The 16590-nt window shown below is 33.3% G+C and overlaps 2 protein-coding genes across 2 annotated transcripts; both read left to right on the forward strand.

Annotated features, from left to right (window-relative positions):
• Positions 1-5033: 5033 nt before the first annotated feature.
• Positions 5034-8832, forward strand: LOC127905763 (uncharacterized). The gene is made up of 4 exons (XM_052455786.1): positions 5034-5307; positions 5491-6141; positions 6232-7896; positions 7997-8832. Exons 1-4 carry the CDS (start codon positions 5034-5036, stop codon positions 8830-8832), a joined length of 3426 nt encoding a protein of 1141 aa, XP_052311746.1.
• A 2792-nt stretch (positions 8833-11624) lies between these two features.
• On the forward strand, positions 11625-12860 carry LOC112328672 (uncharacterized). The gene is made up of 4 exons (XM_024593460.2): positions 11625-11684; positions 11806-11963; positions 12085-12600; positions 12725-12860. Exons 1-4 carry the CDS (start codon positions 11625-11627, stop codon positions 12858-12860), a joined length of 870 nt encoding a protein of 289 aa, XP_024449228.2.
• Positions 12861-16590: the final 3730 nt, after the last annotated feature.

Raw genomic sequence — 16590 nt, forward strand, 5'->3', positions numbered from 1 at the left:
AGTATCATGGCACAGCCAGAGTCAAACGTGCCCAGCTGCAAGCTCTTCGCAAAGAGTTTGAGGTACTTCACATGAAAATGGGAGAATCAGTGAATGATTATTTTGCACGAACTCTCACTATTATTAACAAGATGAGAATTCATGGAGAACAGATGAATGATGTGGTAGTTATTGAGAAGATCTTAAGATCCATGACTCCAAAATTTGATTATGTTGTGTGCTCAATTGAGGAATCAAATAATATTGATGTTTTGTCCATTGACGAGCTTCAAAGCAGTTTGCTCGTTCATGAACAACGGATGAGCAGGCATACGTTGGATGAACAAGCACTACAAGTTACAAATGCAGTTCAACCAGGAGGAAGACATTGGAGTCGTGGAAGAGGAAGAGGAAGAGGACGAGGCCGGTCTGTTTTTGACAAATCCATGATTGAGTGTTACAATTGTCATGGACTTGGCCATTTTCAATGGGAATGTACCAAGAAGGAGAAGAAGACATATTTTGTTGAGACCAGTGAAGAAATGTTACTTATGGCGTACGTGGATGATAAACAAGTCAGAGGTGAATGAATATGGTTTCTGGATTCAGGGTGCAGCAACCATATGTGTGGTAAAAAGGAGTTGTTTGATGTTTTTAATGAAGAATTCAAAGACTCAGTTAAACTGGGAAATGATGCAAGCTTACAAGTACAAGGAAAGGGCAGTATTCGAATGGAGATAGATGGAATTATGCACGTGATTACTGAGGTGTTTTATGTGCCCGACCTGAAGAACAATCTACTGAGCATTGGGCAGCTACAAGAGAAAGGTTTTGCAGTTCTCATGCAACATGGAACCTGTAAGATTTTTCATCCAAATAGGGGCTTAATCATCGAAACTGCCATGTCACATAACAAAATGTTCATTCTCATTGCTAAATATGAGTCCAAGGAACAAAAGTGTTTTGTCTCCCTTATCACAGACCAATCTCATCTTTGGCATTGTCGATATGGGCACCTAGGTTGGACTGGTCTCCAGGTTCTTCAACAGAAAAGGATGGTAGAGGGCATGCCACAACAATTTAGCATCCCTTCTAAAGTCTGTGAAGATTGCTTAGTGGGCAAACAACGAAGAGATCCATTTCCAAAGGTCAGCACATGGAGGGCATCAAGTATTCTTCAGCTAGTACATGCTGATATCTGCGGGCCAATCAATCCAATGTCAACCAGCAAAAAGAGGTATCTCCTCACTTTCATAGATGATTTCAGTCGAAAAACTTGGGTGTATTTTTTGGTTGAAAAGAGTGAAGCCTTTGTTGTTTTTAAACACTATAAAGCTAAGGTTGAAAAAGAAGCAGAAGCATGCATCAAAGCACTACGTACCGATCGTGGAGGAGAATTCACATCACAAGACTTCACTAATTTTTGTGGTGTGAATGGGATTCGAAGACAGCTAACAGCTGCATACACACCCCAGCAGAACGGTGTTGCCGAGAGGAAGAATCAAACAATTATGAATATGGTACGTTGCATGCTTTCTGGGAAGCAGGTTCCAAACACATTTTGGCCTGAAGCAGTTAACTAGACTGTGCATATTCTCAATAGAAGTCCCACGTTTGCTGTGAGAAGTAAGACCCCAGAAGAGGCCTGGAGTGGCATCAAACCATCAGTAAGTCATTTCAGAGTTTTTGGATGTATATCTCACGTTCATGTCCCTGATAACAAAAGAGTGAAACTTGACAACAAGAGCCGAAAATGTATATTCTTTGGGGTAAGTGACGAGTCAAAAGCTTACAGATTATTTGATCCTATTTCTCATAAAATAATTATAAGCAGAGATGTTGTTTTTGAAGAAGATCAACGTTGGGATTGGGAGGTTTGTTATAACAAAGAAATTGTATCTGATCTTGTGTGGGAACAAGATAAAGGAGAGGGCACAGGTGTTGGTGCCAATGAAGAGGAATCTGAAGCTAACAACACTGAAGAAAGTGAGGGCAGTGAAACAACTGATCATGGTTTTGCAGCTCAAAACGAAACAATTGATCATGGTTTTGCAGCTCAAAACGAAGAAATGGATCATGTTGATCATGGTGCTGCTGCTGCTCAGGATGACTCATCTCATGAGGAAACTAATGAGAACTCACCTCATGATTTCAGACAACGAAGACCACCAACATGGATGCAAGACTATGAAAGTGGACAAGGTCTCTCTGAGGAAGAAGTCTCCAACTTTGCTTATTTGGCATTGTCTGTTGACAGTGATCCAATTTCTTTTGAAGATGCAGTGAAGAATGTGAAATGGAGGCAGGCCATGAACTCGGAAATTGAAGCCATAAAAAGAAATAATACTTGGGAACTGACAGAGTTACCAATTGGCAGCAGAGTTATCGGTGTCAAGTGGGTTTACAAGACAAAACTCAATGAGAAAGGAGAAGTAGATAAGTACAAGGCAAGACTCGTTGCAAAAGGTTACAGCCAACAGTATGGAGTAGATTATGCTGAGGTATTTGCACCAGTTGCTAGGCTAGACACCATTCGAGTTGTGATTTCGCTTGCTGCTCAGAAAGGTTGGATAATCTATCAACTAGACGTCAAGTCTGCTTTTCTAAACGGAGAACTGAATGAAGAAGTGTTTGTCACCCAACCTCCTGGCTATGAGAAAACAGGCCATGAATACAAGGTGTACAAACTTAAGAAAGCCTTGTATGGTCTTAAACAAGCTCCTAGAGCTTGGTACAGCCGTATAGAGACTTATTTCTTAAGTGCAGGTTTCAAAAAATGCCCCTATGAACATACTTTGTTCATCAAAACAACGGATGGAGGTACAACATTATTTGTTTGTCTTTACGTTGATGACCTTATATTTACTGGAAATGATGCAGCTATGTTCAAAGATTTCAAACAATCCATGATGAATGAATTTGAGATGACTGATCTTGGAAAGATGAAGTATTTCCTTGGCATTGAGGTGTTGCAACGACCAGATGGTGTTTTCATTGGACAACGAAAATACGCACAGGAGGTGCTTGACAGGTTCAAAATGGATCAATGCAATCCAGTGAAAAATCCAGTTGTTCCTGGGCATAAACTCAGCAAGGATGAAGATGGAGTAAGGATTGACAGCACACTCTACAAACAAATAGTTGGCAGTCTTATGTATTTGACAGCCACACGTCCTGATATAACATTTGTTGTGAGTCTGATCAGTAGATACATGGAACATCCCACTGAAATGCATCTACAGGCAGCAAAGAGAGTCTTGCGATATGTAAAGGGAACCAGTAGCCTCGGGGTGTTCTACAAGAAAGAAGGAAATCAGGAGCTTTTGGGATACACTGATAGCGATTACGCAGGGGATCAAAATGATAGAAAGAGCACTTCGGGGTATGTATTTCTAATGAGCTCCGGTGCTGTGTCCTGGTCTTCGAAAAAACAGCCAGTGGTTACCCTTTCCACCACTGAGGCTGAGTTTATTTCTGCAGCATATAATGCTTGTCAAGTTGTCTGGTTAAGGAGAGTTCTAAAAGAACTATGTCATGATCAAAGCAAATCTACAGTGGTATATTGTGACAACGTATCAGCCATTAAGCTCTCAAAAAATCCAGTTCTGCATGGTCGTAGCAAGCACATTGATATTCGCTTTCACTTTCTCCGTGATCTTACAAGGGAAGGAATTGTGGAGTTGGTTTAGTGTTCAACTTATGAGCAAATTGCAGACATTCTTACAAAACCTTTGAAACTTGATGTTTTCTTAAAGCTGCGAGATATGTTGGGTGTTTGTTCTTATCCAGCAATAGACTAAATAATGGTATTTAGTCTAAGGGAGGATGTTAAAGTTGACGTTTTCTTTAAGTTGTTAGGATTTTCTTCAGTCTTCCTTGTTTATTGCTTCACTTGCATAATGGTTCCTGTTATGAAGGAAGTAACGTTGCACGTTCAAAATAATTAACTCCCACGATTGCAGGTGCTGTAAAATCGTGGTTATTTATTTCATTTCAGTTATCTTGTAAAACCTTTAAAAGGAGCCATCGTGTTCTTTGAATATTAGTGGATTGACTGCAAAAACTAGTGTGAACCAAACTCTCTTATACTCTGTTTCTCATTGTATTCTTTTCTGTTTTTAACATTCTGTTCGATTTCTTATTCTTTCATGGAATTTTTATTTCTTTTCCATTTATATTCTCAATTCTTACCATGTTATTAAAATTGCCTTGATTGACTATTTTTGACAATTTAAATTTATCTTTTAACTTTTAGAAGCAACGACTTTATGACTAGCAAACGACAAAGATTTCAACCATTCCATGATGTTGGGCCTGTTGTTTCTTCACCATACAACTCAACAATCCATATTTATAGTGAAGGAAATTTGGGTGACAAAAATTTTTCATTAACGCAAGCAACACCATACAACTCTGATCATCTAATCAGTGATCACTCGCTTTTACATACAACTGATGATGGTGCATCATGTTCTACTTCCTTACAAGCAAATTGTTCAATCTCGAATAATAGTACCTCTTCATCAATAGCATCAACAAGTCAGGCACATTTTGATTATGGATTGCCCATCGATGAAAATATCAATAACAATACTAGCTTTGAGACTAACACCACACATGGACCAATTGCTTATCTAAGCCTATTGGTTGGCCAATCTGAATACCAAAAAAAATGAAAAAGTGAGTTTACCTTTAAATTTCCCCAACTATCATTCGTTTTGTATACCTTATATCATCCATGTTCTTATTTTTTTCATTATCTTACATTTTCTTTATAATTTCTAGGGGAAACATACGAGTATGTTGACTTTGGTGATAAGACTTTTACATGTCGCCATTGTAATGCGCTTTTTTGGCTCCAAGAACGTCTTGTATGTTCATCCAAAAAGAATCCATCTTTCTCACTTTGTTGCCTTAATGGTCGAGTTTCCCTTCCAGCTATGCAACCAACTCCTTCAATTCTTGATTTTCTTCTTGATCCCAACAATTGCTCTGCCTCAAAAAAATTTCGGGACAATATACGAGCTTATAACTCTATGTTTGCTTTCACATCAATGGGCGCAAAGATTGATACTTCTGTTAATGATCAACCAGCTCCATATGTGTTCAAGATAAGTGGTCATTGTCATCATTTGATGGGCTTCCTCTTACCTGTTAATGGAGAATCACCAAAGTTTGCACAGCTTTATGTGTTTGACACTACTCACGAAGTTGCAAATAGACTTTTACCATTCACAAGAGACTCCAAATCATCATCTCTTGATGAGAATATTGTTGTGGATCTTTTAAGAATGCTTGATGAAACAAACGAGCTTGCCAAATTGTTTCGTAAAGCTAGAGACAAAACTCAAAATATTCAATCTGTTGATTATAAACTTCGCTTACTTGAAAATTGAAACCATGATTCACGCCAATATGATGATCCTACATCACATGACATTGGTGGATTAGTTGTTGGAGATATTGGAGATTTTTTCTCTAAACGAGATATAATTATTGAATGCTTTTCAGGTTCTTTAAAAAGAATCTCAAAATTACATCCAAAATTCATGGCATTACAGTATCCACTTTTGTTTCCTTATGGTGAAGACGGCTACTCCTGTAATATTATGTTTGCTGATCATGGACATGAAAAAACAAGGAAAAGGTCAAGAGTTCCGATGCGAGCTTATTATGCTTACCTTATCAATGAAAGGCCTGGGTGCGATAATACCATCATTAAAGGAGGTCGTTTGTACCACCAATTCTTGGTTGATGCATTTGTTAATGTTGAAGAAGATCGTCTTGATTATATCAGAGCTAATCAAAAAGATTTACGTACAAAAGTTTATAGAGGTATCCATGAAGCTGTGCTTAATGGGGATGTTGAAGGTTTCTCAACTGGGAAAATCATTGTTCCATCTTCTTTAACTGGTAGCCCACGTTATATGATCAATAATTATCAGGATGCAATGGCTATATGTAGAGCCTATGGAAATCCTGACCTATTTATTACATTCACATGTAATGTTAGTTGGCCTGAGATACGAATGGAGCTTACAAAAGGTCGAATTTACAAACATGAAGACAAGCCTGATATCATTACACGTGTTTTTAGATTGAAGGTTATTGATATGTTAGCCTTCATAAAATCAGGCAAGCCTTTTGGTCAGACAATTGCAGGTCCCTTATCTTTTATCTCATTTCTTCTAAACATTTCAACTTTCTATTCTTATTATGATTGTTTGTCTTAGTTTTCCTTTTATTTTGTAGATGTTTGTGCAATTGAATTTCAAAAGAGGGGTTTGCCACACACTCATATATTGATCTGGCTACACTCGAATTTTAAATGTCGTTCACCCGAAGATGTTGATTCCATTGTTTCAGTTGAAATCCCTGACAAATTTACAGATCCAAAATGCTATGAAATTGTTTCAAAATTCATGATGCATGGTCCATGTGATCTTGCAAATCCAAAATCTCAGTGTATGAACGAGGGAGTTTGCTCAAAAAGATTCCCGAAAAAATTCAAGATGCAAACTGTTTTTGATGATAATGGCTTTGTTTATTACAGACATCGTGATCTTAAAGACAATTTTGTTATAAAAAATGGCATTCAGCTCAATAACAGATATGTTGTTCCATATAATAGGGAACTCTTATTACGATACAATGCCCACATAAATATTGAGATCTATTGTCAATCAATGTTAATTAAGTATCTTTTTAAGTACGTAAGCAAGGGCTCTGACAGATGTAGAGTTGTTGTTGAAAAAGATCGTGTTGATGAGATCCATGCATATATGAATTATCGTTTTATATGCCCATATGAAGCGGTCTGGCATCTTCTACAATTTCCAATACATTCAAGATCACCTTCTGTTGAGCGACTTCAAATCCATTTGCCATTGCATCAAAATGTTGTTTACTCTGGAAATGAAAGTCTACCATCAATACTTAAAAAACCAGGTATTGAAAAAACAATGCTCACAGAATGGTTCACACGGAATAGAATTGATCATGAAGCACGTCAGCTTTACTACTCAGAATTTCCACATAAATATATTTGGGATCCTGGTAAAAAAGAATGGATTCCAAGATCAAAAGGTTTTATTCTTGGTCGATTAACATATGTTCACCCTGCTTCAAGAGAACTCTATTTTCTAAGACTACTCCTTAACCATGTAAGAGGAGCGCTGACCTTTGATTATCTAAAAAATGTTTCGGGTGTTGTGCATCCAACATTTCAACTTGCTTGCAAGACCTTGGGACTTTTAGGAGATGATAAAGAATGGGAAGACGTCTTCTGTGAGGCCATGGCTACTGCAACATCTCCTCAAATTAGGAATCTCTTTGTCAGTGTTATTCTTTTTTATGATGTTGCTGATCCAGAAGTTTTGTTCAATAAATTCTGGCGTTCAATGTATGATGATATTATCACCCGTTTCAAATCCAGCTTTGCCATGCCTAATCTTAAATTATTCGATGATGAGCTTAAAAACTATGTTCTATATAAGCTTGAGCTTCTCTTCAATGTTGCTGGCACATCTCTTGAAAAACACAAGCTTCCAATGCCTGATGGGCATTTATTGTCAGAAATAAAGAATAAACTTTTGAGAGAAGAACTTAACTACGATGTTGCAGATCTTATATGTCAATATCCATCAGCTTTCCCACAACTGAATCAATGTCAATTGAATGTTTATGATTGTGTTGTTAAATCTGTCCTTGAAAAAAGACAAGAATTAATTTTTGTTCATGGCCATGGAGGAACTGGGAAAACATTTTTGTGGCATACAATAATTAATCGGTTGAGATCAGATGGTTTAATTGTCCTTGTTGTTGCATCATCGGATATCGCATCACTTTTGCTTCCTGGTGGTCGTACAACTCATTCAAGATTTAAGATCCCCCTTACTGTTTCTGATACTTCATCATGTGAGATTAAAAAAAAAAACTGATCTTGCACGACTTCTAGAAATGACCTCTCTAATTGTATGGGATGAGGCTCCAATGAATAATCGGTGTTGCTTTGAAGCATTAGATCGTTCGCTTCGTAATGTCCTGACAAATGGTAACGACTTGCCCAATGATAAACCATTCGGTGGGAAATCAATTTTGTTAGGAGGACATTTTAGACAAATTTTACATGTTATTCCTGGAGGAACAAAGGAAGACATTGTTCATGCATCTCTTTGCAACTCTATTTTGTGGTCTAAATTTAAAGTTCTCACTCTTACAAAGAATATGAGGCTATCATCCAATGGTCTTTCAAATGATAAAAAAAAAGAACTTGCTATTTTTGCCAACTGGATTCTTGCAATTGGTGATGCAACTCAACAAGATGCTCTATTCCCAGATGATTATGATGCATCCATGGTTAAAATACCGCAAGATCTTTTGGTTGAAGCTGGATCTAACCCCATATTAGCAATTGTTTCAGCAGTGTATCCCTCTATTTGTGAAATCAATATTGATCCATGCTATTTTAGAGAGAGAGCAATTATAACTCCAAGAAATGCTACAGTTTCTGAAATCAATGATTTTATTTTAAACATGTTGCCAGGGATGAAGCGGATTTACCTAAGTACTGATACTGTTTGCAAAACATCGAGTGATGGTGATAATGCAAATATTTTGTATCCTGTTGAATTTATCAATCAACTTGAGTTCAATGGAGTGCCATCCCACACAATTTCCTTGAGAATTGGCACACCAATAATGCTTTTACGCAATCTTAATTTATCAGCTGATTTATGTAATGGAACAAGACTTATTGTTACGCAACTTGCTGAGAGGGTCATGGAAGCTCAAATAATAACAGGCTCTTTTATTGGCAATCGTGTATTTATTCCAGGATTGTTTTTCCAATAAATGATGCAAAATGTCCATTCACAATTAAACGAAGACAATTTCCTATAAGATCGTGTTATGCTATGACAATAAATAAAAGTCAAGGACAATCGTTGAAAGTTGTCGGGGTTTTTCTCAAGGATCAGGTTTTCACTCATGGACAATTGTATGTTGCTCTTTCACGGGTTACATCAAGACAAGGACTAAAGATTATCACATGCGATACTGAAGAAAATCATTCAATCTATGCGAAAAACATTGTGTATAAAGATGTTCTTAGCTCTCTATCAGTATCTTAATCTCTCGGAATCACATGTTATTTATTTGTCAATCTTTTGCTCCCTGTCTTTTTTTCTTTTCTAAGGTGATGCTTTTTACAAAAGAAAAAAATTATTCTATTTATCATTTTTAATATAGGCATGTTTCCATTTGTTGTTTTTCCCCATTCATTTTAAATTAAATATTTGCAATACATGTCATTCTTTTGATTAATATTAGCTTTGCTGTTTTTATCATTGCTCCTAATATTTTTTTTATTAATCATTTGTAGGACAATGGCTCTACCTATAAAAGAGATTAAAAAATACAACTTTTACCCTTCATTACGAGCTAGGGCCTATCAAGTTTGGATTGCTAAATTTAATGGTCAGCCAAGCAGTTTTAATTGTGTTTTTGTTGACAATCAGGTATAATTTATCATGAAAATATAACCATTAATGAATCTTATTTTCTATATATTTAAATGTTTGAATAATAGATATCCATTCATTTCTGAATATTTTCTTTACTTTGGCAATTTAACATTTTTTTTACTTAACTAGAGGTGTTTATTTGCTCTTAAAATTCCCCATGGAAAACCAAGTTTCCTTTCATTTTTAATTCGTTACTATAGTATTATAGTTAAGTTCACTACTAAACCAATAATTGCTTATTCAACTTATTAAAAAAACTTTTTCAATATTGAAATTGTAAAAAAAAATTAACATAACAAATTTTTAGCATCCATTTATAATTTACAATCAACTTTGTTTTCTACTTGCTTAAAAAACCAGACAAGCCCCAAGCATTGCGTTTACTTTATATAATCCATAGAAAATTTTATACAAGTCAGGCAAGTTTCATATATTCTATTACTTGACATGATTTATTATAAGAGTTTGAGAAATTTTATGATGCATTCACTGTTAACTACAACAATTCACCATGAAAATTTCAGTTACAATTCCATACTAGCACCACGGCTTACCAGGTATATTACACTCAATTATACACAAGTATTGAGAAGCAACCAAGAAGTACATTTATCTTTTATTCTATGCATCTTCTATATACATCTTTCATTTATACAATGTCTACAATAATTAATTATAATATATGTGCATCCTGCTAGAAATAATGTTTTACCTTCACCTCAAGACACTTTTGTTAACTTAGAAAATCTTCCTTCAAATTAATAGATTGTATACGTGACAACTAATTTACACATTCTAAGAAATAGTAAGACAAAATCTCTTAAATTCATTATTAAAACCAATCTTTTAACTTAATGTTCCAGTGGTAACAATACATGACTTCCAATGGCATCAAAACTCTTCTTTAAATAATTTACAAAACCTTATTACATATTGCATTCAAAATTCTAAACCTTATTGCATATTGTATTAAATATTCTAATGCATTTGGTTGTTGGCATGATGAACAATTATTTTTTTCATTCCAACATTAATCTTTTTTTTATATATATATATATAGGGTGGAGCTATTCAAGCTTTAGCTAAAACAAGAGATCTCCCAACATTTGAAGCAACAATTATTGAAGGAAATCATTATGAAATCAAAGGATTCTATACTTATGAAAATAGAGCAGTAAACACAGTTGTTGCCCATGATGCTGTAATTGATCTCAAATCTAACACAAAAATTACAGGCATTGAAGCTATTACACCTCACGTTCCTAGATACTACTTCAATTTTGTTGACTATGCGCATATTCTGACCAAGTCAAAAGGCTCCAGAATTCTTACAAGTTTACTATCTACTTCATTCATTTCGCCTATTATAAAACATTTCTATTATTAAACTCAACTTGATAACATCGCTTAAAAACATTCATTCCTATTTTTTAAGATGTCCTTGGAAGACTTAAAGCATTGCAGCCACTCGAACAAGTTATGGTTCATGGACAGACACTCGAAAATAAGAGAGAATTCATGCTTGAGAACATTCAGTGAGTTAAAAAATTAAATGCAAATTACCTTACTTTTATCAAGCTTATTGATCAAATTTGTTCTGTGTTTTCTTTCAAAGTGGTGAGGAGCTTCGCATAACTCTTTGGGGTGATAGTGCCAGAGATTTTGATGAACTCGCTCTTCATAACCTACCATCTCCAGTTATCATTGCATTTGCTGGATTTCGTGTCACATAATTTAAGGGTAATTTTAACTTCCATTTAATTTTTTTTTCTACAAATAAAAACTTTAAGATTTTAATTGTCATTCTGATCCAACTACTTCCTCTTTCATTTTATTAAAAAAAAAACTCTTTTGTTCACAAGGAAAACCAAATCTTAACAGTACAGCTGCCACTCTTTGGTACTTCAGTCCAGACATACCAGAATGCTTAGCATATAAACATTTGTAAGTTATTCCAACATCAACCATCTCTCTTATGCTTTACCATTATCAATTTTTTTCTAACTAATTATTTTTTCACCATCTTTTTGAATCAATTGTACATGGAGCTTTGCACAACTACCTGTTGAAATACAACAACTCCCTTCATCATCCAATGTTGTTTTATCAATAGAGGAACAAATGAAAGAAAATAGGAAAACAATACATGAGATTCTTTGCATTAATCCTTACGAGCATAAGGTTATTTTTTAAACCCTTTTATTATTGGCTTTGATGACATGCTTTACCTTCTTCATATAATTAGTTTTTTTAATTTCATTTAACCACACCCCAGTAACATATACTTCCTTTCTATTACCAGCATCTAAGATTCACCTGTCAAGCTTTGATTGTTGACTTTGATTTTCCCAATGGCTGGTGGTATCCAAGTTGTCCAAAATGCAACAAAAAACTTAGTGGGGGCGAAAACAATTACACATGCATGGATCATGATGCTATCACCTCTCTTCCAGTTCCATGGTTACTCATCTAATCTCACAACTAAAGCAATATTAAGTTGTTAAATAAAAAAAATTATGTTCCTCAGATACATTATCATACACTTCTTATTAACGAACATGTCATCAATTTTATATCATAGGTTTCGTTTAAAATGCATTGTTACAAATGGAGAAGATGTCACTAATTTCCTTCTATTTGGAAAAACTGCTGAGAACTTTTTTGGATCATCAGCCCACCATTATGTCTATGATAAAAAATTTATGGATCCCTCAGTTATTCCTCCTGCCATGCCAACAAAGTTAAACAAAAACATGATTTTTCAGCTTCGATTTGGTGCTTTCAAATCCACCACCAACAGATGTGAGATTATCATTACTAATATATTTGACGACGCCACAAATAAGAGCATCCATCCTCTAGAAACACCAAATATAGAAGCTAAATCATCTACTACATCCAAGACATCTACTCCATTAAGCTCTATGAAACGGGTTCTCATACCTCCATCAACTCCACAAAATACTGTCACACAACTCAGGATTGCTCCTGATTCTTTGGAGACACCACCTCAAAACATATCACCAAACAAGAAAAAAAGCATAAACTGTGAAGCACGACGTGCACTTGATTTTGAAGCTACAACACAACAACTTAGGCAAGTTTACATTTCCCCACATTTTCTTTACACTTTTTTTTGTCCTTGACACATGCTAGATTACATGGTTCTTAACTTATGATTCTTCTGCCATGCATCTCTTCAACTCCTTTTATTATAATAGTTATGGAGATGAGCATGGCAAAGCAATTGAAGCCCAAGGAAACCTGGGAAACATAGCTACATCTGAGACATTTGATCACTCACTTCCATCTTTGAAAAAACAACGGACAACATCCTCATCATCCTCAAAGGTTTGATTTTTAACCTCATATTCTTATAAATCATTGTCTAGTTTGTCCAACATGCCTTTTATTTGTTATTTATTTTCTAATTCTATTTGTCTTTTATTATTTTGCATTTACCTATTTCTCTTCACTTCACAGCCTGTAATTCATGAGTTCTCTTCTTTACATGCTAATTTTAACATTGAATACAATTCTTAAAACAGAAAAAATCATCCCCTGGCTAATTTATGTATCAATATTAATAATTTTCATTAAAACCAATGAATTAGTAAAGGATATATGTATATTAACAAGAATATGATGTTAAAAAAAAATATAATTATTATATGCACACAATAAATACTCAAATAAAAAAGAAACCATTACAATTATATATGTGCATATGTTATTTAAACAATTGTAGCAGATATGATTACTTTCTAGGTGAATACTGTAGAACTTGAAATCAAAAGGGCTTTAATAAAGGTTTTATAATGGCTACATAAACTGTTTATACAGTAATGTGAAATAAAAAACATGATCAACTTTTATATCTTGCTTCACACATTTAACTTCATCTAATACACAAATGTTGACAAAATTTTCAACCTTTAATTGCATCTATAACACAAAACAATAAAACAGAAAACATTTTTGTGAAAGCTACTTAACTTGTCCAAAAAATATAGACAACAATGACTTGGATTTATTGTCTTTACATAATTTATTTTATTGTGTTTATATCGCAGGAAAACTAGCAATTTCTCTACGAATAGCTTGGATTTTGATTTCTACAGCAAGAAGATGACTGCTGCCTTTGTAATTTTGATATAATTTACAAATAACAATGTTCTTTAAGTGCTCAGCAATCTGGCAGCTTATTTCCACTTTTGATGTTGTTTATAACTTAATCTATGTTATCAAACCTTTAATACTAGACTTGGCTTCAATTCACTTCATCATTACCTACCAAACACTTCTTTCCAACATATATCACCCGCAGTAAAACCCAGCGACTCTAAGTGTGTTCATTTTTTTTTCTTTTCTATCATTGGTTCATTATGCTTGCAAGCTTTAGTTTGGCCCATGAACATGTTGTCGATGTTGTTGCATGTGGAGCTTGCATTTTACTCTTCTTTATCAACTTTGCTTTGCTTTGACTGTATTGTTGATTTTTTTCTTGCCTGATACGCTCTTTTGGGTTATGTCAATCTGTCTTTGTTAAACTTATGCTCATTGCTGATTTGAAACTTTGTGATCTTGGATTTAAGGCTTTTTCATGTTCTGTCAAAGGTTGTTATATTGTTCTTTGCTTTTTTTTTTTTCTTATCTTTATTAGTGATCATGCGATCTGATTTCCTCAACACATATTAGTATAACGATAAAAATAAGATGTGTAGCAATAAGATATGTAAAAAATAAATATGCTAAATTTTTATTTTCTTACCCCATCCACGCATTTAACTTCATATAATTTATAAATGTGGACAAAATTTTCAACCTTAAATTCCATAAAAACCAAAAATATTTTTGTGCATGCTATTTAACATGTAAAAAAAAACATTAGCTAAAGCATCAAATCAAATTATAACAAACTTTTTTTCTTTTATTTTACAAATTATTCTTATATGTTATTTTATATTACACATGCCTGTAGCACACACCTTTCACACATCCTTTCCTTTTTTTGTTTTTGACATAATTTATTTCATTGTTTTACCATCAGAGGACTAGCAATTTCTCTAAAACAATAAGATAATTGTTGCCTCTTTAATTTTAATATAATTTGTAAACAACACTGCCTTTTCAGTGCCCAACAATCTATCAATTTATTTATATTTTGATGTTATTTATAACTTTACGAGATGACTTGCCCGCGCGCTGCCGCGGGCTTATAAAACAAATGCATTTGATGGTGTTATAATTGTGAACCAACGCTAGATAAGTAATAAAAATTAAAGGTATGATGGAGCAAATATTTCATGAAGGAAAAAAAAAGTTGTGTTGGTGATTAAAAACTTAGAGACTGAACAAAATAATTTGTAGCAATCTACAGTGTTTTGTGAGGAAAGATACAGTGCTTTCGCCACATGATTTAGCTTTTCAGTTAATAAAAAGCAAAAAAAAAAAAAACAAAGCTAAATTCTCTACCAACTTAATATTAAAAAAAATCAATAAAGATAATTTTGGAAGGAAAAAAAACCCATGAGAAAAAATGTTGCAGCAATTGACAATGTTTTGTGAGGAAAACTATAGCGTTTTTCCCAATAAAATAAACTAAAAAACTATTCAGAGAAATATTATAGTAATCCACAGTGTTTTGTGAGAAAAACTACAACACTTTCCTCATATGATTTAGTTTTATTGTAATTATAATTCTTAACCAACTCAATATTAAAAAAAAATTGACAAATATAATTTTGAAAAAAATTATAAAAAAATCACATGAGAAAACATTAAAACAATTTACAGTGTTTTTTTTAAAAAATAAAGCTAAATTCTTAATCGATTCAATATTAAAAAAAAAATCAACAGAGATAATTTAACAAAAAAATAACAAAACCAACACTAAAAAGAGGGAAAAAATCATGTTGGAAACACTGTAGCAATTCACAGTGTTTTGTGATGAAAGCTACAGTGCTTCCTCACATGATTTAGCCTTATTTGTAATGACTTGTAATTGTAATTCACAAACAACTCAATATTAAAAAAATAAAATTGAAAAAGATAATTTGAAAAAAATTATAACAGCAAAAAACTATGCGGAGAGACACTGTAGCAATCCACAATGTTTTATGAGCAAAGCTACAATACTTTCCCCACATGATTAAGATTTATTACAAAGTTAAATTTTAACCAACTCAATATTTAAAAAAATAAAATCGATGAAAATGATTTTGGAAAAAAAATTATAAAAAAAGAAAACACAAAAGAAACTGGAAAAAAAATGTGAGGAAAAACTATATCAATCCATAGTGTTTTTTGAGGAAAAACTTGTATTTACTTGTAATTACAATTCTTAACCAGCTTAATATTTAAAAAATAAAATTGACAAAGATAATTTTAGGGAAAAACATAACGAAAACAGAAAAAAAAACCATGTGGGAAAAAACACTGTAGCAACCAGCAGTAATTTTCGAGGAAAGTTAAAGTGTTTTCCTCACATATTGTAACTGTAATTTTTAACCAGCTCAATATTAAAAAATAAAATAAAAAAAGATAATTTTAGAGAAAATCATTAAGAAAAACCATGCGGAGAAACATTGTAGCAATAAACAATGTTTTAAAGAAAAACAATTACAAAACTAAATTTTCAATCAGCTCCATATTAAAAAAACAATAAAAAATATAATTTTGAAAAATAAAAAAATAAAATAGAAAAACTATGTGGAAAAACATCAAAGCAATCCACAGTATTTTCAAGAAAAAATTACAAAGTAAAAATTTTAACCAGGTCAATATTTAAAAAGTAAAATCAACAAAAATAATTTTGGAAAAAAAAAATAATAAAAAAAAATTAGAAAAGTTGAAAAAAAAGTTGAAAAAAAAAGAAAAAAAACAAAAAAAAAAGGGGAAAAGTTAGAAAAGTTACAAACAAAAAAAAAAAGAAAAAGAAAAATGAGAAAGAATGACTGTGGATTATTGTTGTAATCCACAGTGAAATGTGTGTGGGGAAACAGTGATTCCCTCACACCATTAGATTATGTTTTAATTTATATTATCAGATATTTAATATTAGACCTGGCTGTAGTTCTCTTTAGCC

This window comes from Populus trichocarpa, chromosome 9 (genome assembly GCF_000002775.5).
Source record: "Populus trichocarpa isolate Nisqually-1 chromosome 9, P.trichocarpa_v4.1, whole genome shotgun sequence".
Taxonomy (NCBI): Eukaryota; Viridiplantae; Streptophyta; class Magnoliopsida; order Malpighiales; family Salicaceae; genus Populus; species Populus trichocarpa.